Source organism: Lagenorhynchus albirostris, chromosome 1, assembly GCF_949774975.1.
Source record: "Lagenorhynchus albirostris chromosome 1, mLagAlb1.1, whole genome shotgun sequence".
Classification (NCBI taxonomy): domain Eukaryota; kingdom Metazoa; phylum Chordata; class Mammalia; order Artiodactyla; family Delphinidae; genus Lagenorhynchus; species Lagenorhynchus albirostris.
This window is the reverse complement of record NC_083095.1, coordinates 184456365-184482149: the sequence shown is the minus strand read 5'-3', so window position 1 is coordinate 184482149 and position 25785 is coordinate 184456365. Positions and strand designations below refer to the sequence as shown.

Genomic DNA, 25785 nt, shown 5'->3' with positions numbered 1-25785 from the left:
TAGCGATGATTTATTCATGGTTCCTGGGATAAAGGATATGACAGTTCACTCAGAAGAGGATTTAGATTGCGATCAGAGCAGATCCTTGTCAGAGTGATGAGAGGATAAGTCATTTGTGTGGGGAGTGACTGACAGAAGGAGAAAAGGGGACTCTGCCTTTATGCAGCATCTTTCGTGCACCCGGTACTTTATAAATGATCATGTATTGACTCCTCACAGCAACCCATGAAGTAGATGTTATTGTCCCAGTGTTTCTAAGTGAAAATAAATGCTTTATTTATACATGGAATAGAATTGGGTTTCCAAGCCCTGTGGTCTGACTACAAATCCACTGCCCCGATTGCATGAAAGGGGTGCTTGCGTTTTAAGTTCCATCACAGCATATATAGATGGATCAATCACAGCCATATATATATATGTGTATATATATATATATATATTTTTTTTAATCCCTCACAAGTCCCCACTCTCCCCATCCTCATACTAGAAGGCAAGCTTTCTATTTCCAGTATGTGGGTGAGGAAGCCACATTCTTTGAACATCAGCCATGCCCTTGGCGAAGGACTGTAGGTGCCACCCTTCTGTATATTACATGAAAGGTAGCAGTCAGCCTACCTGTCCCAGAAAATGGCTCTACCCTAATGCTTCCTCTCTGCCCTATTGCCGTATCATCCCTTTACTGATGAAACTCCTAAGAGCTCCTAGCTACCGCTGGCTACACAACTGATTGGAATGGTTGAGCCTTGCCTAAGACTCCACGGCTTCCTGTGGACCACACAGAGCTAATTTCAAAACTCCGATGTCCTGTGCTCTGGAATGATGCCCTTCTTCACTCTTCCCTGAACATCAGGAAAAGGGAATACTTCAGTGTGCCATGTCGTGAAGACCTCAAGTTGGAATCGGTCTGGGTTCCATTTGTCCCACTGGAAGGGTGACCAACTGGCCAGTTTGATCCTGGGGAACTTCCTCCAGGATTCACCTCCCAGTGAATGTACGGGTGGTTTACATCCAAAATAGTAATTTACTACTCACTGTAGAACAAGATAGGGTCATAACCCAGAATGCAGGGCAGGCTTTGAGTTAAAGAAAAAAATAATGGAAGGGGTAAACACGACGACTGGGGACGATGAATCCCAAGAACCTTAGCATCCCCCATTTTCTTCCAGTGTCTCCGAATTGGGGCTGCAGACTTGTCAGCCTGACCTTGGTAAAGGCAAGCTGAGTACTGCACATCTTTTTGTGTTTTCGCCTCACTGAAACCGTTATCATTTCATGAATGCGGAGAGGCCGCCGAGGGGAGCCTGGATGAGCAGTTCTTGTGACATTGCCCCGAGCAGGCTGGAGTCTGGGGGTTACTATGTTAATCAGCAGGCGCTCCCTAATGAACACCTGCCCACCTGCCCAGAGTCCCAAGGGGAGCAGATCCTGAATAAAGCAGGCTCCCCAGCCAGCTGGCAGAAGCACTTTGCATTTCTGGAGGAGTAATAATTATGTGCGCCTGTCAAAGCCTTCCCATTGGGTATCATTCAAATGCATGGATGAGAAAGGCTCGGCTTCCCAGACTGATTTCAACCCCAACTTTCCCCCATGCTGGGACCAGGGTGAATCTCAGCAAAATGTGGAAGAAACCATGTGGAAATAAGAGGATGAGAACAAGGGAATAAATTAGTATCACATAGAGAATAATATATAGGAATAGTATAAAGCGTGGGGACAAGCAACTTGGAAACAAGCAGGGTTAGTCCCTGATGCTGGGTTAAAGGGCAGAGTCTGTTGAAAGGAATACAGACACAACACATCTTTTCCTGTGTGTACAAGTAACTTTCCCAAAGTATATGTCACAGCTTCCTTCGTGGGTGCCTGGAGGTATGTGACCCCATTGAAACCCAGGGGCTCTTTTGCATCTGGGCATATGGCATCTGGACCCATCCTTCTCCACCGGGTACCGCAATCTCTGCCTAGCAGCTCTGTGCTTCCAACCAGCCTTGAGAGGGCGTGTGGGTTTCAGCTTTCCTGCTAGGCTGGTGTAACAATCAAACAATGACCCTTCAGTCTAGAACCATCTACCAATCAAAAAAACCTGTGTGTCGGGCACTGTGCTCGGGGGCTGGGCTATAGATATTGATCAAACCTGATCCCTGCCCTCCGGGAACATATTGTCTGGCAGAATTCTATTGCGCTTCGAAAAAACAGCTTCAGACCCCTCCTGTCTGTGCTGTTTGCGACTTGCTGGATCTGTACCCGGCATTTAAAACCAAAGCTTTAGAGTCAGTCCAGACTCAAGCCCCTCGTCTGCCCTGTGCGCTTGGGGGGTTGTGACCTTGAGCACAGTAACTGCTCTAAGCCCCAGTGTCCTCATCGGTACAACGTTGCAGGGCTGCTTTGCTTTGAAGATGAAATAAGATCGTGTAAGTGAAGCATGGAGCCCAGAACCTGGCAGGGGGAGGCCTGTAGGATGTGATGGTGCTGGGGCCAGGGGGGCAGCAGCAGCAGCAGGACGGGAAGCTGGGGAGGAGCCAGGAAACCTGGACCTTAACATGGTGTGTGCAATGAATGCTTTTTGCCTGCCAGGACCCACATGTGATTGATGCCCTTTGGTTTTCTTTCCTTCCTGTTTCAGATCGTTGCAGCCTTTTCTGAAACCGCCTACTTAAGTGGACCAGCAAAGGACTGGTCAGGCGCTTGGGTCCCATCCCCACACGTGCTGGTCACTAAGGTGACCTCCCTTGTCCGTGGACAGGCTTCTCGACCCCTTGAACCTTAGTTTCCTGCCCTGTCAGTTAAGTGGGTTGGGTAACCAGTCTCTGGCTCTTTATATAATCCAGCGTCCCTGGGTGACTTATACCCACCTGACTGTTGAGTTAAATCTGCGGGTTACTAGCTGTGTGCCTTTGGCAAGGTACTGCTTTCTCTGTGCTTCGGCTCCTTCTGTATCCAATGGGGGTAGTCCTGGCATCTGCCTGCTGGGTAAGGATTGACTCAGTTCTGCGCTGGGACAGAGGCTGCACCCAGTAAATGGAAACCGTTAGTATTGGCTGTGTCTGGAGCCAGCTTTGCTGAGATGCTCTGCTGCTGGTCCCTCCTGAGCCGGAGGTAAAGCATTCGTCTTCGGTCCACTAAGGAGCTGGGGTTCGTACTGGATGGGGACCTCCCAGCTGGAGAGATGCTCCCTCTGGCAGGACCCGCTGAGCTGCACACGCCCCCCACCCCTGCCTATCCCAGGCGCCTGGGAGCCCAGAAGAGCAAATAACCCTATGTAAAGGAAGCAGTGCCCCCTTTGCCCCCAGCCACGGAACCCAGGGGCTGCTCAGACGGGGTAGGAAGGAAGCCAGCCTCCCCAGCTAATCAACCGGCGCGTCAAGGGGGTGACGGGGAGGGGGAGCTCGGCCAGACCCGCGTCTGTGTGCGCGATGACCTCACGCTTTCTCGCGATCCCCGGCGCCCCCTCCCCAGGACGAACGAACAGCCAATGAGCGCTCGGCTGCTTAATGCCGAGCCCCCAGGGGGAGGGGAAGGGGAGGGGGAAGCGGGGTGGGGGAAGCGGGGTGGGGGGAGGGAGGGCGGGAGCCAGGCTCCCAGCTGCTCTGGGAAACACAATAACAGGCAGGGCTTCAAAGAGGCCGCAGGCTCAGGCATCGTTGATTCCGAGCTGCCCGTCTTCACCCCCCTCTCTCCTTCTCTCTCGGTTTTCAGAAAGGTTGGAGAGAAAGGGCACACTGACCACGCTTTCTTCCCCACTCTCAGCACTGGACTCCCTGCCACCTCCACTGACGCGGCCACTCCTCCGGGGCCGGGAATCACCCTTCCCTGGGATGGGGCTGGCGGTGCCGTCGGAGCGGGAGGGTGTGGCCCAGCTGCGGAGCTGTCCCCGGCAGCCTGGCGGTCACTGTGGGCACTGCAGCCAGAAGCGAATCGTCCAGATCCGCCTTGGGGAGGAGGGAGCGGTGAGAGGGTCAGTCTTTCGGCCGTGATTCCTCCCAGAGCACAGATGGGAGCCGTGTGATGTTTTAATTTTTTTAATGCAATTAATTCAGAAGTGGCCATTCCATTGATTTTGAATCTGTGAGCTGCCCCCAAGGGAGTGGCGGATGACAGAAAAGAGCTTGAGGGGAGAAGTCGCTGAGTTGAAGCCCACGCTGCCAGTGACTGACCCAGCGTCAGTTCTGATACAAAGGCTGCTCCACCTGGACTTGTGTGTGGGGCTTCCTTGCCCAGAAAGTCAATGGCATTATAAAGTACTAGTAAAGGGCTTTCTGCTGAGAGCCCATTTTATGTCTCAAACAACCAGCAAATTTGGGGTTTCCTGCTATTAGGACCTGCTAGGCACTGCGGGGCTTCTGCCTGAGGGCGTGTATTCGTGTCCTGAGGCTGCCGTAACGAATCACCACAAACTTGGGGGCTTAAAATAACAGAAACGTATTCTCTCACAGTTTTGGAAGGCAGAAGTCAAAATCAAGCTGTCAGCAGAGCCAAGCTTCCTCTGGAAGCTCGAGAGGAAAATCCATTCTTTGCCTCTTCTGGTTTCTGGTGGCTGCCAGCCTCCCCTGACATGCAGCTTCATCGCTCCAATCTCTGCTTCTGTCTTCACACGGTCCTCTAGTGTGTGTCCGTCTCTGTCAAAACTCCCTCAGTCTCTCTCTTAGAAGGACCCATGTGATTGCACTTGAGGTCCACCTGGATACTGCAGGAGACCCTTTTCCTCTCAAGGATCGTAATCACATTTTTGTAATGAGAGGTCACGTTCACAGGCTCCAGCATGTAGGATGTGGACAGAACTTTTTGGGGGCAACCATTCAGCCCGTTGCAGGACACAGCAAGTCATGTCACAAAAAATTCACCATGTTCATAGCAGTATTATTCACAGAAGCCCAAACAGGAAAGCAACCCAGGTGTCCGTTGATGGATCAATAAATAAACAAAATGTGGTTTATCCACACAGTGGAATATTATTCAGCCCTAAAAAGGAAGGAAATTCTGACACCTGCTACAATGTGAATGAACCGTGAGGATGTTATGCTAAATGAAATAAGCCAGTCACAAAAAGACAAACGCTGTATAATTGCACTTCGATGAGGTACCTGGAATAGTCAAATTCATAGGGAAAAAAAGCAGAATGGTGGTTGCCAGGGGCTGGGGGGAAGGGGAATGGCGAGCTGTTGTTTAATGGGTACAGAGTTTCTATTTTGCAAGAGGAAATATTCTAGAGATTGGTTGCACAACAATGTGAATATACTTAACAATATTGAACTGTATACTGAAAAGTGCTTAAGATGGTCAATTTTATGTTATGTGTGTTTTACCATACTTGTAAAAATGTTTTAATTAAAATAAATGTATCACAACACAAGAGCATGCATGCCAAGCGTGAACCAAGTCCCTGTGGTAAATGCTATAGCAGTTCAGAGGAGAAAGAGACTGTTTGGAGGTAGGATGATCAGGGATGGCTTCCTGGAAGAAGTGGACCTTGAGCAAGATAAAATTCAAATGGAGGGGAGAGGATGTTGTGGGCAAAGTTTTGGAAATAGAAACGAGATTGGTGTTTTCTTCACTCTGATACAAATAGATTGGAGAGAAATGAGTACTTTTGGAGGGAATCGGGCAAAAGTGAGGTTGGATAGGAACTAGATTCAAAGAGTGGCCTTAGGGCTTCCCTGGTGGCGCAGTGGTTGAGAGTCCGTCTGCCGATGCGGGGGACGCGGGTTCGTGCCCCGGTCCGGGAGGATCCCGCATGCCGCGGAGCGGCTGGGCCCGTGAGCCATGGCCGCTGAGCCTGCGCGTCCGGAGCCTGTGCTCCGCAACGGGAGAGGCCACAGCAGTGAGAGGCCCACGTACCGCAAAAAAAAAAAAGAGTGGCCTTAAATACCAGACTGACATATATAACTTGATACCATTTAGGAGATTATTATAATAATTCATAGGTGAGATAATGAGGGTCTGAAATAATAATGAACACATGGAACATTCGCTTTGTGCCAGACACTTGCTCTAAGCACCTTATGCAGGTCAATATTAATTCGTTAAATCCTCGTAGCCGCCCTGTGATGTAGCAAGGTCATCATCCCCATTTTGCAGCTGAGGAAACTGAGGTACAGAGAGGTCAGGTGACTTGCCAGAGATTATATAAGAAAGATGGCTGTGTTAACTGACAGATTTAAGAGATCCAGGGAGGACCCAGAATGGCTGCAAAGTTTTCTAGAATGAGTGACTAGACGCTTGAGAAGGTTGGGAAGGCTTTAGAGAAGGAAGAAACTACATTTAATAATAAGTTTAATGAATAAAGAATCAAATTTAAGGCAGGAGTTCGATTCATCCATCTAGTTCGTCACTTTATAGAGGAGAACACTGGGGTGCGGAGGCTCTGAGAACTTATACAGTTTGTCCAAGAGCATCTCTCTGGGATGGACCCATGTTGAGTGGAAAGTAGAATGTGTGAGTGATAATAAAAATATTCTGTGGGAAACTGGAGAGGAGCTTGGGTACCACCTGGTCAGCAGGTGGCTCTCCCCAGACTGCCTGGACAGCTCACGAGTTCACTAGAAAGATCATCGGCGAAGGGATGTGCCCAGAGCGCTGTACAGCCGTACATTCGTGTGAAGTGTTCTTTTGATCATTACAATCCAATCATGTCCCACCTCGGAAGGCAGCATAGATGGGGCCCGTTCCAGAACCCTGTACATGCTGGTATGTGCATGGTTTCCCACTGGAACAGTTCAGGACCCTTGGGAACTTAGATCTGTGTGGTAGAGTCAGACGTTTATAAAGAGATTCTAGTTGTCAGATATAAGGAGGAATAAAAGCTTAGAAGGGCACATTGGAAAAAGAATCTGAGATAGAAAAAGAAAAGCTATTGAGTGAACAAAGTTCATTACAGGCTGAGAGAAAGTCAGTCTTAAATGTCTTGACCTCGGAGGGCCGGGGTGGCACCAATGACCCAGCACAGGCTGTTTCTAACCCAGGACGCACAGGGCTTGCCTTGCCCACATTGGCACTGAGGCCCCAGCCCGGTTTGTCCTGTAGAACTTGACTGGGCTACAGGCTGCCTTTCTGGCCTCACTCCCAGCCCGATCCTGCAAAGCTCCACAAATGTTTACAACAAAGTAATTGGCAAATTGTAATCAGCAGATTCTGTAAACATGCCTTCAAAGTACATAACAGCATAAAGCTTTCTACCCAGCAACCTTCACCAAATGAGTTTAAGAAATGTAGTTCATTAATCACCATCGCGTCAAGGTGGGATATTGTCTTAGTTTGCAAGATCAGGAAATCACAGGCTGATGCCTTAAATGGTTTTAAACCTACCATACAGGGAATTAAAGTTTTGGTGCCTGAACCAATCAGGATAGATTAGGTTATGCTGTGATGACAAACAACCACCCATGTCAAGGTTACTTAGCAACGAGGTTTATTTCTCACTCATGCTACACGTCCCTCAGGTGGATGGGAGAGCTCGCTCTCATTAATGGAGCAGCCACTTGCTGGGGCACTGCCAGCCACCATGGCAGCGGAAGAAAGAGTGTACCTTTTAATGGGACTTAATATTCAGGAGTTCTAACCTCAACATCTTCTGGCATCTGTTACCTCCCCCTTCAATGCCTTTATTTCCCCATGTATATATTGTGGGTAATTAATGTAGGCTTTTCTTTATTGAGGGTGGTGCATAGGATCTATAATTACTGTTGTATGAAGTAATGGGACTAACCTTTTCTTTATTTTTTGACCGAAGATATGCATCCAAACGGATCCTGTCCTTGAAGAGTTAGGTTGAGATGATAAAGTTTATTTGAGGGATGCTATCGCTCAGATCCTTTTAGCTGCGTTCAGTGTATGCGTCCCCAAGAACATTTGGTTTTTTACTGTAGAAATTCCAATGTAAAAAGGATTGCGGTGACAGACTAAATCATAGGGATGTGTCACCATGGAGAAGCCAAAAGTCAGTGTCAACAAGGCTCCTAAGGTGACATCCATTATTCTGGTGAAATTTTCAACATGTCAAGTCAGTCCCCTAGCTCTGCAGTGCAGAAACCCGATTGTTCATCCTCGGGGGAAGACTCACAGTAACCAAGTTCAAAGTACCTGATGTATAAATCAGTATTGATATATAAAATGTCAGTGTTCTGGTTTCAAGTGAGCAATATAACCCTCACCCAGATAGGGCCCTCAGGGCTCATGATCCTTGACCTCTCACCCAGGAAGTAGAGTCTGTGAGACAGCCTGCCTGATGTCTCCAAGTCTCAGCATCATCACTGGCAGAGGAATGAGTCTCTTATTTTGGAAGATAATGCAGTCATATAGGAGGCTGCTCAGCAGCTTATGTAGGACGTGGCAATAATAACCTCAGTAAGTTCTTTGGAAGGTATGAGATTGGAGGAAGGGGAGTTAAATAGGTAATATGAGTGTTTCAGATGACTGGCTAAGGTCATGCCTCCTCATGCCTCCATGTCTGCCAGAGAGGAAGCCTTACCACTGGGACTCAAATATTTAAGGCCTATTGGCTAAGGCCTGCATTTGTTTCCCCAGCTCGTTTCCTTTTCCCAGACTCCCCTCCATCCGCCACCCCACACCCACTGGCCATTCACCCAGCCCCTTCTATGGAACAATTACTATATTTAGTCATGTGATAGATATACTATTATTCCGACCCTAACAGTAATTCTTTTCTCTTTCTGGGTAAATTTATGTATCGCTGGTCAATTCCATTGGGATGTTGTCTTTCAAGTTTAACTCTCAAAGAGAAGGAAATCTTATTCTGTCATTTCCAAGTTTAGGCTGGAAACCTCACCATCACCCCTAAGAACCCACAAATAACCACTTTATAATCATACCTCATTTTATAAAACCAGCTTGATCCAATGTGCTCCTGACCTCCACCACCTCTGTCACCATTCATCAGACTTGACTTCACGTGACTTGTGAAAAAATCAAGTCCGTTCTGAGTACAAGAAGACTTAGCACTAGTGAGGATGCTTTTATACACGTGATACAAGCTTCAAAGGCAAACCCCAAAGATTATCAAAATGTTGAAAGAAATAGCAGGTTATAGAAATGCTGTGACTGCTGTGAAAGGAGTACAGACATTTGGACGGATGAGTTACAGTACATCACAGTGTAAAAATCAGCCATGTTACTTTACATTTGGTCACAACCTCTACATCAAATGCTTCATATCTGGGCAGCCGGGTACCTTATGGGGATGGAGGTGATGCCAGCAACACGACCACAGCAAACAGTCTGAGGCTTCAAGAGCCCCCTCACCTTGGACTGATACTTCGTCATTTATCAGTGATGCTCTGAGATGTGCCACATTTATTCCCCTGCCTTCCCCTGTGTTATTTATGAAGGAGGGTCTTACATACAGTCTTGAATTCCCTAACGGTTACTTTTTCACTTTTTCACATTTTAGTGTGAACGGGAGTATAGAATATTAGATGACATTGATTTATCAAGATGGATTTTCCTGTTGATTTAATCATGTCTTCTAGGGGGAGGAAGCTCTGCCCTCGCTTCAACCCCACTCCCATCATTTCTGGCAGTTTTCATTGGTAAATTGATGGTGATTGAGGCCCGGAGGCACGTAGCAAATACTATATAAGTGCATGTGAAATATATATATAATCATATTCTACAACATATTAATTATAGTATTAATATATTATAGTATTATGTAACATGTGTTATACAATATATATTTGATATACATCATAACATATTTACTACATATGTATGTGTACATATATATTTTTAATAAGACATCTTCCTGTCAGTTCACTGAAAAATGTTCTCCTGTGTGGGGAAGGAAGCCACGGGGTTTGCCAGCTGTGGTGGTGAGCAAGTACCATTTGTTGATAGAACAAACTACCAGGAAACAAGGCCGAAGGTCTCAGTCCATTAATGACCCTGTCCTCATTGTCTACTCCTTTGGGTTTTATAAAAATCATTTGTATGGATGTTCTTGAGCTTTGGGACATTCCTTCCAAAAAATTATGTAAACCTGAGATTGCATGTTTTAGGAAAAGTAATCGCTCATCACTTACCCTTTTTCCATTTTGTTCTCCCTCCAGCCCAAGCTTTTGGCCAAGGAGCTGCTTGACCTTGTGGCATCTCACTTCAACCTGAAGGAGAAGGAATACTTTGGAATCGCCTTCACAGATGAGACGTAAGTGCCCCATGTGCTTGGGGAACCTGAAGGGAAAATACAGAACCTGAAGTCGTAGCGTCTCAGCTGTCCACGGTGAAGGCAGCTGCAGGCCACTTGGGTCTTGTGGTTCAGGGTCAGTCCAAGTTCATCATCTGAATTTCAAAGGCCTTGTGATCATGCCTGGAACGGCCAAAGGATATAATTAGGGTGATGCTCATATTATGAAATTATGAGGTAAACCAGTTCTTATAATCAAGCCAATACGCGTTCAGAACCGAAATGTTTATTTTTTAAAAAGTGGATTTGTCTGGGGTTGTTTTCTATTAGAGTTAAATGAAAACTTCTGGAAATGAAACATTTCTCTCCAGTGTTGGAATAACAATAACAGGAAGTCAATGCAATGATAAGTTCAAAATGAAAAGTATCTGTGCAGTTTCACTGTCAACGCTGAAATAGAATATAAAATTCGAAAATTCAGATTGTTCATCTGTTGAGAAGTACATTTGCGTTCAGTGATCTTTCCGTTTGGCTCTATACAGTGGTGTTTTGCAACACAAGGAAGGAATATCTTTACTAAAATTTCAATTTCCTTCTTAATAAACTGTTTGCAAAAGACTGCAGTGAACACCTGCACAGATTCCTGGATAAAAATAAGCTGTTCTGGGCTTCCCTGGTGGCGCAGTGGTTGAGAGTCCGCCTGCCGATGCAGGAGACATGGTTTCATGCCCCGGTCCGGGAAGATCCCACATGCTGTGGAGCGGCTGGGCCCGTGAGCCATGGCCGCTGAGCCTGCACGTGCGGAGCCTGTGCTCCTCAACGGGAGAGGCCACAACAGTGAGAGACCCACGTACCGCAAAAAAAAAAAAAAAAAAAAGCTGTTCTAAGCAAATGTTTCACAATTTTCTTTCCTCTGTGTGTACACATGCACATGCATGCACACACACTCCTCCAAATCCTTCGAGTTACAGAGGTGACTACCTACAGTACTAACAGATCAGGCTTCGGTTAGCGGCTGGACAGGACAGCTCAGGGAGGCTGTGCCCCATCAGTCAGATGGAACCATCAAGGCAGGATGGGCTCAGAGCAAGGACAGGGGCATCCACGTTGGTCAGTAGGAGAGATGATCAGGTGTATCTGCATGAAGACCCTCCGGGAGCTGCACGTGGACAGGGTGGCCGTAGCATTTATGATCTAAATCGGGACCCTGTGAGTAAAAGGGGGTGTAAATCAGTACTGTCGTGGGCAAACTGGACAGGCGGTCACCCTCTAAATTAGCAACCTTTCAGGTGATGGTGTGATCGGGGAGCAGAGTTGGGAGCAGTCACACCTGCCTCAAGAAAGCCAGGAGGGCGACTTCCTTGGCGGTCCAGCGGTTAAGACTCCGCGCTTCCACTGCAGGGGGCGCTGGTTCGATCCCTGGTCAGGGAACTAAGATCCCGCATGCCATGTGGTGCAGCCAGAAACGAATTAAATTAAAAAAAAAAAAAGAAAGCTGGAAGGAACAGGTTACTCCCCGACCCTGGAGCCTCAGGGAACGGAGCCAGAAGGAAGGCAGGAGTGGTTGCTTCTGGTCTAGAAGGTTCTCTGTGCCTGTGGGTGGGATCAAGTAACCGGGTCTGTGAACCGGAGGGCTGGGATGGGAAGAAGCCGGCAGAGTAATTTTAAGACATGCTTTAAGACAAACATGCGTCGAGAGCAACTACTTCCGCAAAGGCAGATGTTTTCTACCCTTTCTCCTGAGAATCACTGTAAACTCCCCCAATTGCCACTCAGATGTGTTTTCACTAATTAGAAAGAAACCACAGTTTCAATTCATCACATGGTTCACATTTCCCAAGCACGTTTCCTCTTCTGAAAGAGCCAGTGAACTCGAGAGGAGTCCCAACTAGACTTCGCTTTTGAATAAACAAGCGTCAGAGAATGAGCTTGTTGTCCTGGGCCGAGGAGCAAGGAGTACGCTTGCTGAAGGTTTTAGACCACAGCCCTGATGGTACCAGCCAGAAGGAAGTGAACGTCAGGGAGAAAGTGGCTCTTCTCCCGGGAGAGACGCAAGCAGGAAAACCACACAGCCCCGTCCGCCTGTCCCATGGAATGGAGCCTGACCGTTCCGGGTCTTTCTTGGCGCTTCTGGTTCCCTGGGCCGGCAGGGAAGGCTTGTGTGTGTCCGGGGTGGAGGGCGGAGAGAGAGAGTCCAGGCTGGAGGGAAGGGTCCCTTCCCCCTGGCCTGGTGGAACTGGCAGCTGGAGGACCCTCTGGGGTGATGAAGAGATTATGCACCATCTTCTGGTACCGTCCAGGGGAAGAGTGGCCACCGCCAACCTCTTCACCCCGAGCCTGGGCGGGAGCGTTCCTCTGGGGACTGTAGGAGCGGCAGGCGGCCAGCCGAGATCAGTGGACAGGGCTTTGCAGCTGGCAGACGGTTCCTGGAAAAGAGGTGGCAGATGGGCCTGACTCACCGGGAAGTGGTGAGTGTCAGGGACCCCGAGGAAATCAGGAACCGGGCCTCCAAGAGACTAGGATAAGGAGACAGAACAAAGAGGAGAGGCCGGTGGCGGTGACTCAGGACGTGGTCAGTCATGGGCTGACAACACCTGGGGCCAGAGGCGTTGGCTATTGGCCTCTTTGGTCATCTGACCTTTTCTCCTTTTCCTGCTGGGAAAGGAATGAATGAAAGCTGTCACCACAGAACGGTGCCTGTGCAGGGGGCAGGCTTGGTCTAGGGTGGTGATCACAGGGCATTAACCACTAGGCTTGCCCTGTGGCCCCGCCCCCCAGCCCTCACACTGGGCACCACTAGTCACTAACACAAGATCATTTAATAACTGTGTTTTCAAATTGTGCATGTGTATTGTGTTGTGTGTGTGTGCACGCGCGCGTGTGATTTCTGCAGGTGCTACGCTGCGTATTTTATAATAAAATGCGTGGAACTTTCATCCTTTATTGCGACCCATGGTGTAGTCCATGCATTTGCCTTTTTTCCCAGTGCAAATCAAAACAAGACTAACTTAGAAAGTGCTATAAACTATGAAATACTGCACCAGTGTTAGGTATTCCCGGCAGTGTTATCATTCCTAATAGTAGAATATATGGCACGTAGGCCATATGTGTCATAGGTCAGTGAGTCTTTCAATATGAACTGCTGTTGATGACATTTTGTAGGATCTGGACGGGCCTGGAGAAAAGAAATATAGAGCAGAATGTAGACAAAATTGGAAGATTCTCTAAGTATGGGTGTCCTCACCCCTAAGTTGTGTTCATTAATAGTGTGTCCAAGGCCACAATGCAAGACTCAGTGCCCAGAGATGTTTCCTATTGTTAGTTAATCAACAATTGTGTGGGATTAATACTAGCTCCGCCTTCTCTTTCTTAATTCAATTTTTAAAACTTTTTATTTTGAAATAATTAGATTTACAGAACAAAGAGAGTTCTCCTATACCCCTCACCCAGCTTCCCCAATGTTAATATCCTACACACCATGTGATAATTATCAAAACGAAGAAATTAACATTGGTACTATATTAATACCTGAACTACAGACTTGATTCAAATTTCATCAGTTTCCCATGAATGTCTTTTTCTATTCCTGGATTCAAGTGCGTTTAGCCCCTTTTATTTTTAATAATTCTGCACAAATAAAAAGAGATATACAGGCAGACCTCATTTTATTATGCTTTCCTTTATTGTACTTCACAGATACCGTGTATTTTACAAATTGAAGGTCTGTGGCAACCCTGCATCGAGCAAGTCTGTCGGTGCCATTTTTCTAACATCATTTGCTCATTTCGTGTCTCTGTGTCACGTTTTGGTAATTCTCACAATACTTCGAACTTTTTCATTATTACTGTATTTATTATGGTTTTCTGTGATCAGTGATCTTTGGTGTCACTTTTGCAAAAAGATTACAACTTGCGGAAGGCTCAGATGATAGTTAGCACTTTTTAGCCGTAAAGTATATTTAATTAAGGTAGGTACCTTTGTTTTTTTAGACATAATGCTATTGCACACTTAATAGACTACAGTATAGTGTAAACATAACTTTTATGTGCACTAGGAGACCAAAAACTTAGTGTGAGTCACTTTATTGCAACATTCACTTTATTTCGGTGGTCTGGAAGCAAACCCCCAATATCTCTGAGGTGTGTCTGTAGATGATTATCTGTGAATATCTGAATTGTGGCGATACATGCAAACAATGACGTTTTGGTGGTCTTTAAAACATTCTAAGGCCAAGTAAAGAGCCTAGTATAAATTTGATCTTAAAATAATTATTAACGTTTTGCTACAGACATGACTCTGCATTGAAGTCACCTAGGACACCTTATAAAATGCCGGTGTCTGGGCCCTGCCCTCAGAAATTCTGATTTAATTGGTCTGAGTGTGGCCTGAGCATCAAGATTTTTGAAAGCTCCCCAAATGATTCTCAAATGCAGCCAAGTTTGAAAACCCCTGTTCTAGAGAAAGGGTAATGTTGGTGTAAATTACCTCTGCTCCCTCCCTCCAGATGCAGGAAGAGAAGCTGAGTTCACTGGAACTTTAAATGTTTGGGACCCATCAGGACACACACCAGGAACCTGCAAAGTTATAAACCCTCCCCCACTCCAGACTCTGGAAACCTGTTTGCAAACCAACTCAGAAGTTCAGATTTAATGTTTCCTTGAGTGCAAATAGAGTAATCAAGATTTTCATTTATCAAACACTGGTGTCCATCATTTAAGGAAAGTTATTTTTTCATGTTATTTTCGAAACATTTCCACTGCTGTTTCAACCACCAAGTTGATTTTTTTTTTCAGAACTCATGGTTCTGATTGTACAATTTAAATCCATACAGCCCTATTCTTGGTTATATGATCTAGTCTCAGTCACAATTTTTATTTCCTCTGTTTTGGTGTCTTTACAAAAAACTATATTGAGGTGTAATTGACATACTAAGCTACACATATTTAAAGTGTGCAATTCAAGGAGTTGAGATCTAGACAAACACCTGTAACACCCAAGTTTTTAATTTTTAAAATTAAAAAAAAAATTTTGACAGAGACTCCCATCATCAAAAGCAATAACTAAACAACTTTTAGACTCTTCAGCAGAAGTTGTCAAACACACCCCAAGCTGAGGTCATGATTATGTAAAATATTTAAATTTGAATCTCTTCTTGTAAATGTTAAGGATTGTTTGTCAAATGCTGTAAATGAGTATCCATGTAGAAATACTTTAAGAAGTACTTAGGAAGTTGAGGGAAAAGGTTAAGAAACTCAGTTAGCCATTATTGCACATTTTCAAAGCCACATACAGCTAGAATGTATTTTCACATACCAATTAAGAAAATGAGCAGTTCTTAACCTCTTACTTAATCACAGACCCCTGTGAAATTTCAGTTACATTCCCTCACCTCCACAAATGTTTACACACAAAATAATTAGTGCTTAAGTTTTAGAGGGTTCACGGATACTCTGAAGACAGAATCTAAGTTTAAGAACCAATTAAGGCTTTCTCCTTTTTTTAACAACATGCTGTGTCTTAATTAATTGGATAGGTACTGTTTAAGGAGTGGGATTTATCTGGATAATTAAGGTCCAAAATGCCCCCAACACGCTGGAAATACATCCGTAGACCCAATGACAGGACAATGGGGAGAGTCCTCTGTCCTCCAGTGTCCTTGGGTCCTGCATCCCAGGACTGGCATTGACTGAGACATCTGAAAAGGGTCTAGTTGATGAGCATTTCCCAGTCACAAGCTGATGTACAATTTAAAAAAAAGTAGAAAAGCAATTTTCCAATTGCAGAAGAAACCTCCACAAGATGCAGCCCTGGGAATGTCATTTATTTAGAAATAGGTTTGGGATTTCCGTTCATTAAATGCTCTGTACCATGAGACTAAGGAGAAAATCAATGGCTACAACCTCGGTGCCTGGGTTGTAATAGCTGCTTCTGGGAACGCAGCATTCAGCGTTCGTAACCCCCTCGGAGGCAGCCTGCGTAGACCCTCGGATGCTGCGGAAAACAACAGAAACTTCTGTTCAGTAACTGGAAAGGGGCTTTAGCAGAACTCTTCCTGTGTGCAGCTAAGAGAAATAAAAAAGAATGAGGCAACCAGAGGGGGCCTTAGAGATCCTGGCTTTCTCCTGACCTTTTCCTTTCCAAAGCGAGTGGCACGGGGGCACTCGGATCCTGGACGAGGTGAATTCTCATCGAATATGGAGACTGTTTAGTTAAGGCAGGAGCGGTGTCTATACGTGGAGGGCAGTCATGGCACCAACAGCAATATTGATCTGTGGGGCTTATCTGAGGCCAGTGTATTCACTTCTTAGCAAATGTTTATTTAGCATCCACTGTTAAGCCTGGAGATACAGAAGTAGCTGGCCTTTGACTCCTTGGAGAGCTTGTATTTTTAGTTTAGGAGGTAAATATCAAGATAGAGTGTAGAAGGTACTAGAAAAGAAAATTGGGGCTAGCCTTCAGAGGACATAGTAGAGCAAACAATTCCTCCATATAATAAAAAATTAAAGACATAAATTCAGATGGACAAAAGAGCCCATGATTTAGTCATCCGGGCTCCCCAGTACATTCCTTACCTTTATCTGTGGGCGTGCATCACTCTTGCAGACTCTCTCTCTCTCACTCATACACTCAACGTATCAATACTTGAAAGCCATTATTTGAGGGATTCTAGCTAAATCAGTATCCCTGAGCTGTTCTTGCTGAGCACACGTACTTCTGATTCACAGACACCGAAGAGGAAAATCTTCTTCCTTTTGAAGAACTCCCCAACCCCTCTCTCCATCCAGTGACATCTGTAAGAATTTCATCCTCTCGTTTAAACTTTCTTTGGAAGCTCATTCCATACGAATCAGCTGTCTACAATAAAAACCTCTCAAGGCACAGAGTCTCATTCTCCCCTGGGGTCCAAAAAGTGATGGGTTCAGATAGACTTATCACACACCTCCACCCTCCAGTGACTTTCTGCAAAGAAAGCTGTCCTTAAGGCCATCTCTACTGAAGGTGCCAATGCTTGGACCAAAAATCTATTTGTATTATATGTTAGAAGCTAAAAGCAATCTGTTAAATAAATGCATCCAATTTCTGTTGCCTGGAAGCAACTGCGTATTTATTACTGACCTAACAGTTTGACCTATTGCCACCATAAACCAAATGGGGGGTGTTATCTGCTCAGCTTTAAAGACAGTTATCAGTCAAGCAATAACAAAAATACCCTGAGGGTCCGCTGGGACTTTTTTTTTTTTTTTTGCTTTGTTATCGGCAAATGCAGTGATGTGCATTCTCAAATGAAAAATCAATGAGATAATGAAATCCAAGCTATCGAGGATCTCTTAGTTAAACTGTATAGAGAAAATGCTTCTTTTATTCTTTGCTTCCCATCCCATCCTAGCTTAAAGGAAAAAAAGAAAAGAAAAGAGGTTTGAGGAAGAGACCTGATGTCAGGCACGTGAGGTGTTACATATGAAAGAAAAAAATCCCAGACAGCGAGGAATCCTTGATACCGTTGGGTGTAGGAAATGTGACTTTGAACCCAACGCAATCCGCAGAAAATATTTTAACAAGTGGAAAGTGGTGGCCTCAGAACTGGGGTTTTTAATCCATCTCTTAGCTTTTGCCTCAATATTGGGCAGTTATCACTGGTCCTTCAGTCTTTCCCTTTGTGGCACCTTCAGATTTTCTTACTTTCTAGTCGTTTCATGGCCTGATCAGTGCTAAACTAATATATGGCTGGGAACCAAGGAATTCATCCCTAGAGTGCTGTTCTTTTAAAAAGTTTAGTGTAGGGAATGAAATTACCTAGGGAGGGGAGATCCACGTGCCTATTTGTCCTCTGACAACGTGGATGAAGAAGATGGGCAGTGAGCAAACCCAGTAGAGTGGTATCCAAGTGACGTGCATGTCTGTGTCTCTTCAAGCAAAAGGTCCCCATTTTCAGGCTCTCCACCAAGTGAATTATGGCCCCCAGAAGCCAAGTCAAACCCCCAGTGGTCTGGTCAGAAATGCTGTGCCCTTGGGGTGGGGTGAGGAGTTCTCAAGCCTGGCCCATTGACTGATCTTGAGAGCACAGGTGAAGCATTCCATCTCTCGGTTCCTGCTTATTCCTTGAGTTTGGGACCAGCGGAAAACCACTGTGCACCATGCTAGTCTGTCTTTCTTGAGAGGATCCTTAAGAGGTTATCTCACCAGACTCTTTATCAAGAATTATTGCAAGGCAAAAGATGAAAATTTAAATCTGCATGGTCATTGAATGGATTTCTCTTCCAAGTTTTTGCATATTCTGTATTTATTTGGCATCATTCATTACAGGGCCAAACTAACAGCCAAAGTTGTTTCCATCCCCCCCGTGACCCTGAGGCCACACTCTGAATCACTTCTTTTATGTAACTCTCACATCCCAAGCCCACATTCTCCCTGTCCTTAATCACCCCGGGGGCCATTTACCAGAGAACCAGGGACAGCTCTTATGCCTCAGGGTCCGCCAGGATTGTTCAAACTAGCCAATCCTAAACTGTTCCCCCTGCCTTTTCCACAAAAACCCTAAAAAAGCCTCTGGCCTATGTCTTCCCCATATTCCTTTCTGCCTTATGACCAACACTGTGCTTCTCCTCCTGGCCCTGCATGCTGTAGGTGCCTCTCATTTCCAGGAAACTGTGAGGAACATTAAACTTTCCCTTCAGTGGCCTTGACCTCTCTGTGTTGCCACTCAGTCACTTTTATAAATTAAGATCAGGGCACAAATCATCTGCTTTTGGAGGTAGTCATCCGATCAACGAGCAAGTACTTTTGAGTCCGTAGTATTTGCCAAGTGCCGGGCTAAGATCTGGGGATGATTTTTTTTTTTTTTTTATGTTGAAAACTTACAACTTAGTTGGAGAGACAGGTCATGTTTTTTAAATAACTAATTGCACAAGGCAGTGCTAAATGCCTTGCAGATGACACAAACCAGAAGCTCTGGAGTTGTCTGAAAGAAACCCCAGACGTAGGCAGTCAAGGAAGACACCACTGAAAGTGAGGCTTGAATTCAGCCCTGAACAATGGCTATCATTCAGATAAAGAGGCTGGAGACACTGTTCCAATGAGGAGAAACCGCATGATCAAAGTCCTGGGGTGAGTGTGCACGTGGCGTGTTTGCAAGAGGCTGAGCACAGAGAGAGAATCCTAGGAGATCTGGGACATTTTCAGAGGCTGGAAAGGAGGGGCTGTGGCTTATTACTCCCCGATAATGAGGTCTGTTTGTCTTACCTTCCAATCAATCAAAAATGCACATGCTGTTACCTTATAGGGTAGATCTCTCTGTGTTTTCCAGATATAAAAAGTCTGTTGGGGAAAAGTGTATACACAGAATAAGTCCCGTAGACTTGGGGAAGTGCAGCAGCAGAGGTGTGCCTGGGATGGGCGCCGTGTGAGTCCAGAGGAGGACCCACCGCCCAGGCTGGTGTGTGGTGTGAGGTAGGGGTGTCGGGGAAGGTTTTCTGGAGGAGACATAGGAGAGCCGGGTCTTGAAGGATGGGCCAGACTCCGCTGTGCCGTGAAGGAGAGGAAAGGCATTCTAGACAGAGGGTACGGCGTGAGCTAAGGTGCAGAGGTTTGAAACAACACGATCCCCGAGGGGCACTGTCAGCATTCAGGACGAGAATTTATCCCGCCTTTCTGGAAGATGTTGGCCCAGTCGTTTTGCTTAGAAGACTTCTTTTTTCATTCTTTTTTTACCCTTACTGTACTCAGAGAAGAGTCACCAAGCATGAAACATAAAGGTAATAGGAAAACATTTTTGTCTAGGTGAAAATTCTTGGAGGAGAAAGAGGCCAGGTTCCTCAGGCGGACACTCTTCCAAAGCAGCTCTCATCCTCAGCCCTGGAGCCACAGGTGTAGGCTTCATTGGAGAAGGGATTTGCTTTTTTTGTGCAAAAGGTGCAGTTTGAATGGCATCTCAGAATGGAGATGGAAGCCTCTAGAATGTTCTCTAGCTTTCATTTTTTGGAGGCTTCGAGGAGCAAACGTTTTAATACAGTGGTGCCACAGCTTTTGTTTAGAAAGTGCCAGCCTTTCACACAGGTTTATACGTTAGAAACATCCGTGTCGCTCAGCATCAGGCCCTGAGGAAGTGTTGTGCAGTTGTGTCTGTTCAGCATGAGCTAATTACTAAGGCAAGGCGGTTATAGGACTCTGAGACCTCCAGGATGATGGACCGAAATTGGGGAAGGAGAGGAGAGGAGAAGGACAAGGGTAGATTCCTCTGCTCGTACTTGTTCTGTGATCCTGCCTCGCCCTTCAAAGACCAACCTCCTCAACTTGACTCCAAGGCCTTGGTCACCACTCTCCAGCCTCATCCCTTTCTACTCTCATGACACCAAGGTTTCTTCCCACCCCAGGGCGTTTGCACATGCTGGCCTCTCTACTTGGAAAGTGGTTTCCCCTTCCTCTTTGCTTTCCTCTTGTCATTCTTCAAATCTCAATCAAACACCAAGCAGTACTTCTCAGGTCTCAGGACTAGATCAGGTTCTTACAGGTTCTCATAACTCATCGTCCTAATACTATTAGTAATTACATAATTGTGGAAATAGTTGCTGAGTGTCTGTCTCCTAACAAGAATATAAGCATCAGGGGAATAGGGACTGTGTTGATTTCACTTACTGCTACATCTCCAGACCCTCATTTGAAGAAGGTGGTCAATTAATGTTTATGGAAGGAGGCAGGGAGAGAGGGAGGAAAGGGAGAAATAAATGCAGAAGTGACCCCATTTATATGTCATCAGATATTTCCGTGGTTCACTTTTAAACAGCTTTAATGAGGTAAAGTTGACATGCAAGAAACTACGCAAAGTGTACAATTTCATAAGTATTGACATACGTCTACGCCCATGCAACCATCACCGCCATCAAGATAATGAACATCTCCATCACAACTAAAAGTTTCCTCGTCCTCCCTGTGTTTCCCCCCCATCACCCACCCCCAGGCAGCCACCCGTCTGCTTTCTGTCACTGCAGATGTGTTTGTACTTTCTAAAGTTTTCTATAAACGGAATCATACAGTCTGTACTCTCTATTGTCGGGCTTCTTTCACTCAGCATAATTATTTTGAGATTCATCTTTGTTGCTGTGTGTATTAATAGCTGATTGTTCTTATGACTGGGTAGTATTCCATTCTATAACTATATCATAATTGGTCCATTCCCCCGTTGGTAAAAATTGGGGTTGTTTCACGTTTGGAGCTATTACAAATAAAGTGAACATCTGTGTGTAAAAGTCTTTGCGTGGACACCTTTCATTTCTCTTGGGTAAATACCTAGGAGTGGAGTGGCTGGGTGGTATGGTCGGTATACATTTCATTTTTAAAGAAACTGTCTCTGAGTCACTTTGCACCCCATCTGCTTCCAGCAAGATGTTGTGAAGATTGCTAACATGTTTCTATAGTGTGTTTGGAGGCCTTCAGGAGAAAAGGCAGTCAGGAGTGTGGTGGTTAGGGAATTCAGGAGAAGAAAGAGAGTATGATTGCCTTTTCATTTTAGTGCCATTGTGGAAATGGACTGGGGGTCTCAAACCCCCGACTTTGACTGTCATGCAGTACCTCCCGCTGACGCAGTATTCCCCTGATAATTCCCTTGGGGTCTGCAAATACTGAGCACTTAAGAGTGAGGCAGAGGGCCACGTTTATCTGTGGTCACGCATGTTTTGCAGCACATATACCTTTGTCCCAAGAAACTCCGGCAAAACCCAAAGCCCTAACCCACTGGTCTCTCTTTTCCTCAGGGGACACTTAAACTGGCTTCAACTAGATCGAAGAGTCTTGGAACACGACTTCCCCAAAAAGTCGGGACCAGTGGTTTTATACTTTTGTGTCAGGTATGTACATTGGGTATCCATCCTTTCATTTTTTTTTTTTCCCCCTCCTTTGTCAGAAAAGTCTGGGAGGGTAGAGCGATCAAAGAAAAGGGAAGTCAAGTTTGTCTTGGTTCATTGCCAGGAATAGAGGTTGTGGTATAGCTTCATTCCCAGCAGATGTAAACACAGGGCGTGAGTGTGTAAGGCATGTCGGCGTGTGTGCGTGGACACATGTGTTTGTGCTCTGACAATAGGATGCTTGTGTGGAATGAAAATAAAACCCTTTTTTTTTTGCGGGGGAAGGAGGGCATATATCTCAAAGGAAACTAAGTCTCTGAGAATAACACAAATCCGTGGTTTCTTTTGGTGGCCTTCGAAGCTACGTAGCAAAAGTCTGCGTATTCTTTCCTTCCGTCACAAGTGCCGCTTGGTCTCTTGAAACTTGCCTGTTTTATCCCAGGTAGGAATAGTTGAAACCCAGCAGCAAATCACAGATTAACGCGTTTCCCACTAAGGGAGGCTATGGTGTAATAATATATCAGAAACAATAGTCATCTTCTGTTCGTTAACGTACTGTAAGAAGTTTTATTTCGTGACTGTATGATTCTTATAGTTAATATTTGCAATAGTCTTATGAAGTCAACCAGGCTGACCACTTGGGTTTGCAAAAGGTTGTGTGAAGCCAGAGGGGGATCATGTCATGGGTTCAAGGGCAAAGTACAAATCATGCGTAGCAAAGCCGGAATCTGAGCCCCCAGATCTAGCAGCTCCCTGAGCGCCCAGTCTGTGGAGCCACCAGGCTGTTTCTGTCTACACAGCTGCAGAGGTACTTGGGTTCAGATGTCTCAGCCTTCCACTGGACACTAACCCTTCCACTCAGTGCGTAGACCCAGCACTTTTTAAACATGTGAACAGAAATTCAAGAGCAGGACACCAATGCTTCACAATTCAGTTCCTCCTAAAAAGGACAGCCAAGAATACAGTTTTAAGTGTGGCTGTCCTGATACGGCGAAAGACAAAAATCAGAGGTAAAGGGTCCCTTTCACAGGCGGGAGTATGTGTCGTTATCTCAGCTGGCTGAGTACATTTAAACTTGCATTTAATCCCTTTTTGATTTAACAGCTGCAAACATATCAGAGCTAATCGTCGCCATTTCCATCCCTGATGGGCATGATTTCAGTGTCATCTTCTCTTTAATGGCGACTACGTTTTCTCAGATAAATGGAAAAGTCATCCTATACAGCAAAGAGGAACGGTGGCACCGGGAGGGGTGGCGGCATCAGGGGAGACTCGGTTGCATTTAGGCAGGTCATTAACCCGCAGTGGGAGATGGGTGCGTACACTTGCCATGGATCAGGCCCCCCGCCTTCGTGATGCTTTTTGCGAACGTTAGCCAAGAAGAGAAAACACTGGGCTGGTTGCATATTAGCTGTTTTTCTTCAAGTGTCTGTTATGAGTTGTTATGTGTGGGTTTGGGGAACGAGCCTTGGAGAAAAGCTTGGAACGCTGTGAGATTGCTGGGTTGAAGTGTTTGTGGCCGAGGTTCTGCGTGCAGATGGGTCCACATCACTGCAAGCCAACGTCTCTCCGTGGAACCAGATACACAGAGAACTGCCAGGGTAGAACCAGCCTAACAGTAGAACTGGGGACGGGGTGACTGAAGACCCAGGGACCTGCATTTTCCTAGTTAGCCAAAGCAGGCACCTCCCCAAATGCTCATTAGGAAAAACTCTCCGAATTCACATTTAGGGATGGACATCTCACAGAAATACAAGGCAGAGCTTTCTCTAGCTCATCCTGCAAGCGGATCTTTCTGGAGAGCCCCATGTTTCTATTTCCATTGACCTCTTGGCCACCTGCGTACATCAAACTCAACAGGTCCAAAGCCAAATTCATCATCTTCCCAGCCACCCCCCACCTCCCCAAACGTGTGGTACCGTCAAATCTGACGTCATTATCCATTCAGTTATATAGGCTTAAATCCTAAAATCTGTCCCCCTTTCCTGTCCCTCACATTCTTACGGGCATTAATTCTCTGCTGCTACTTACGAAATCTCTCTCTGCCCTGCCCCCTCCTCTTCATTACATGAACTCAGGCCCTCATCTTCTGTCACCTGAATTTTCATGACCGCCTCCCGGCGTGGGTGTCTCCCTGGCACTGGCCACGGAAGATCCTGGTTCCCGGAACCCCTGCTCTCCCGAGTCCCCACTTTGCAGCCGGCTGAACAGCATGGTATCAAAATACGGATAATTTGTCTTCTCCCAGAGAGGAAGCAGGTTCTCCCACAGGGGTGAATTCCGCACTTGTACCTTGGTTTTCAGCCTGGGAAGACTTCCCAATTTATAACTCGGTGCCTTTCTCAGGATGCCTATAGGCTGTTTTCTACAACGGAGTGGTATGAGATTATCTTCATAAAAGACCCAGAACCTGGAATATGCTGGAGTCTCCAAAAGAGCTTCTGACCAGCTGGGCTCTTTCCCTGTGCGTACACGCTGACCTTTCTAAACAAGAACCCAGCTGTCCATCACCCGTGCATCCCTGAAGCCCCTCTCCAGCCCCTCATTGCCTTTCTTCTTACCTTTAAACATCTATATGTTACATCTATATAACATGTGTACAGTTATATAGGAGAATAAAAGCAAAGTGGAACCACCTGATAAAAGAGACCATGGAAAAGGTCAGCAGCCTTAAGCCAAGGTTTAAGAATCCATGGAGTGGACGGACATCTTAACCCTGTGTCACCGGGGATCTGCGTTTGGGCTACCACCCAGCATTGCTTGTTAATTGGCATTTATATATTCTTTCGCTGCGATGCATATTCAAAACATCTGTGAGAGTGAGGGCAGAATTATGGCTTCCATTCAACCAATTAGGAAAAATAAGGCCCCAATATATTAAATAACGTGAATTGGAACTCACAGAATTTTGCTTCGTCCTCGAAGCCAGGAAATGAGCATTTCCTCCTGGGAGGGTGTGAAGCTGGCTGCAGGACAGTCTCGGAATGACAGGATGGAGGGCTAAGAACCTACCTTCGCTGACCCGTTATTTACCCTCGAAGGGACCTGGTCCCTGCAATTCTCATCAGTCAGATGACCAGGCATGGTCACAGTGGCATCAGGGTCTTAATAATTACCGCAAAAGGAAAAAGGTCAGAGAAGAGGGGGAACTGTCCATTATTACGGATGAATTATCTTCACAACAATCCTTGAAACAGGTATTATTTTTCCTAATCAAGGTAAGGAGATGGGAGCCCAAGATGTTTAGGTAGATTCTGCCCCCAGGCATGGCTGGTAAGTTATTGTATCTGTTCAGCCAGATCTGACCCCAATGGTGGGGCCCTACCCCTTATACCATGCAACCTCCGTCTCACAAGTGAAAAGTGACATCAAGATTGCTAACCAGGGCTTCCCTGGAGGCGCAGTGGTTGAGAGTCCACCTGCCTATGCAGGGGACACGGGTTCGTGCCCCGGTCCGGGAAGATCCCACGTGCCGCGGAGCGGCTGGGCCCGTGAGCCATGGCCGCTGAGCCTGCGCGTCCGGAGCCTGTGCTCCGCAACGGGAGAGGCCACAGCAGTGAGAGGCCCGCGTACCGGAAAAAAAAAAAAAAAATTGCTAACCAGAGAGCCTGCCGTTGCTGCCTGTGCAGTAGGGCCAGAGGACCCGAGTTGAGATCGCTGCCCTTGGCCCATCTTGGCTCCACGCTTGGCCACATCTGCAGCAGCAGCGTCCATCTGCAAAGGACAGATGCCCCCATCTCTGGGCAAGAGGTGTCGTGGAGAGCAGCCCTCCCAGGCCTGACCTTGCTCCTCTGGAGCTACCCAACTCAGCACCAT

The 25785-nt window shown here is 46.2% G+C and overlaps 1 protein-coding gene across 8 annotated transcripts in view; it reads left to right on the top strand.

Moving 5' to 3' along the window:
• The window catches only part of FRMD4A (FERM domain containing 4A), a 378187-nt gene that overhangs the window by 200334 nt on the left and 152068 nt on the right, over nt 1-25785 (top strand). For all 8 annotated transcript variants that reach the window (XM_060162157.1, XM_060162173.1, XM_060162166.1 and 5 more), the window contains exons 3-4: nt 10059-10153; nt 21880-21972. In XM_060162157.1, the coding sequence (XP_060018140.1) occupies nt 10059-10153; nt 21880-21972 (188 nt within the window). The remainder of the gene's footprint in view (nt 1-10058; nt 10154-21879; nt 21973-25785) is intronic.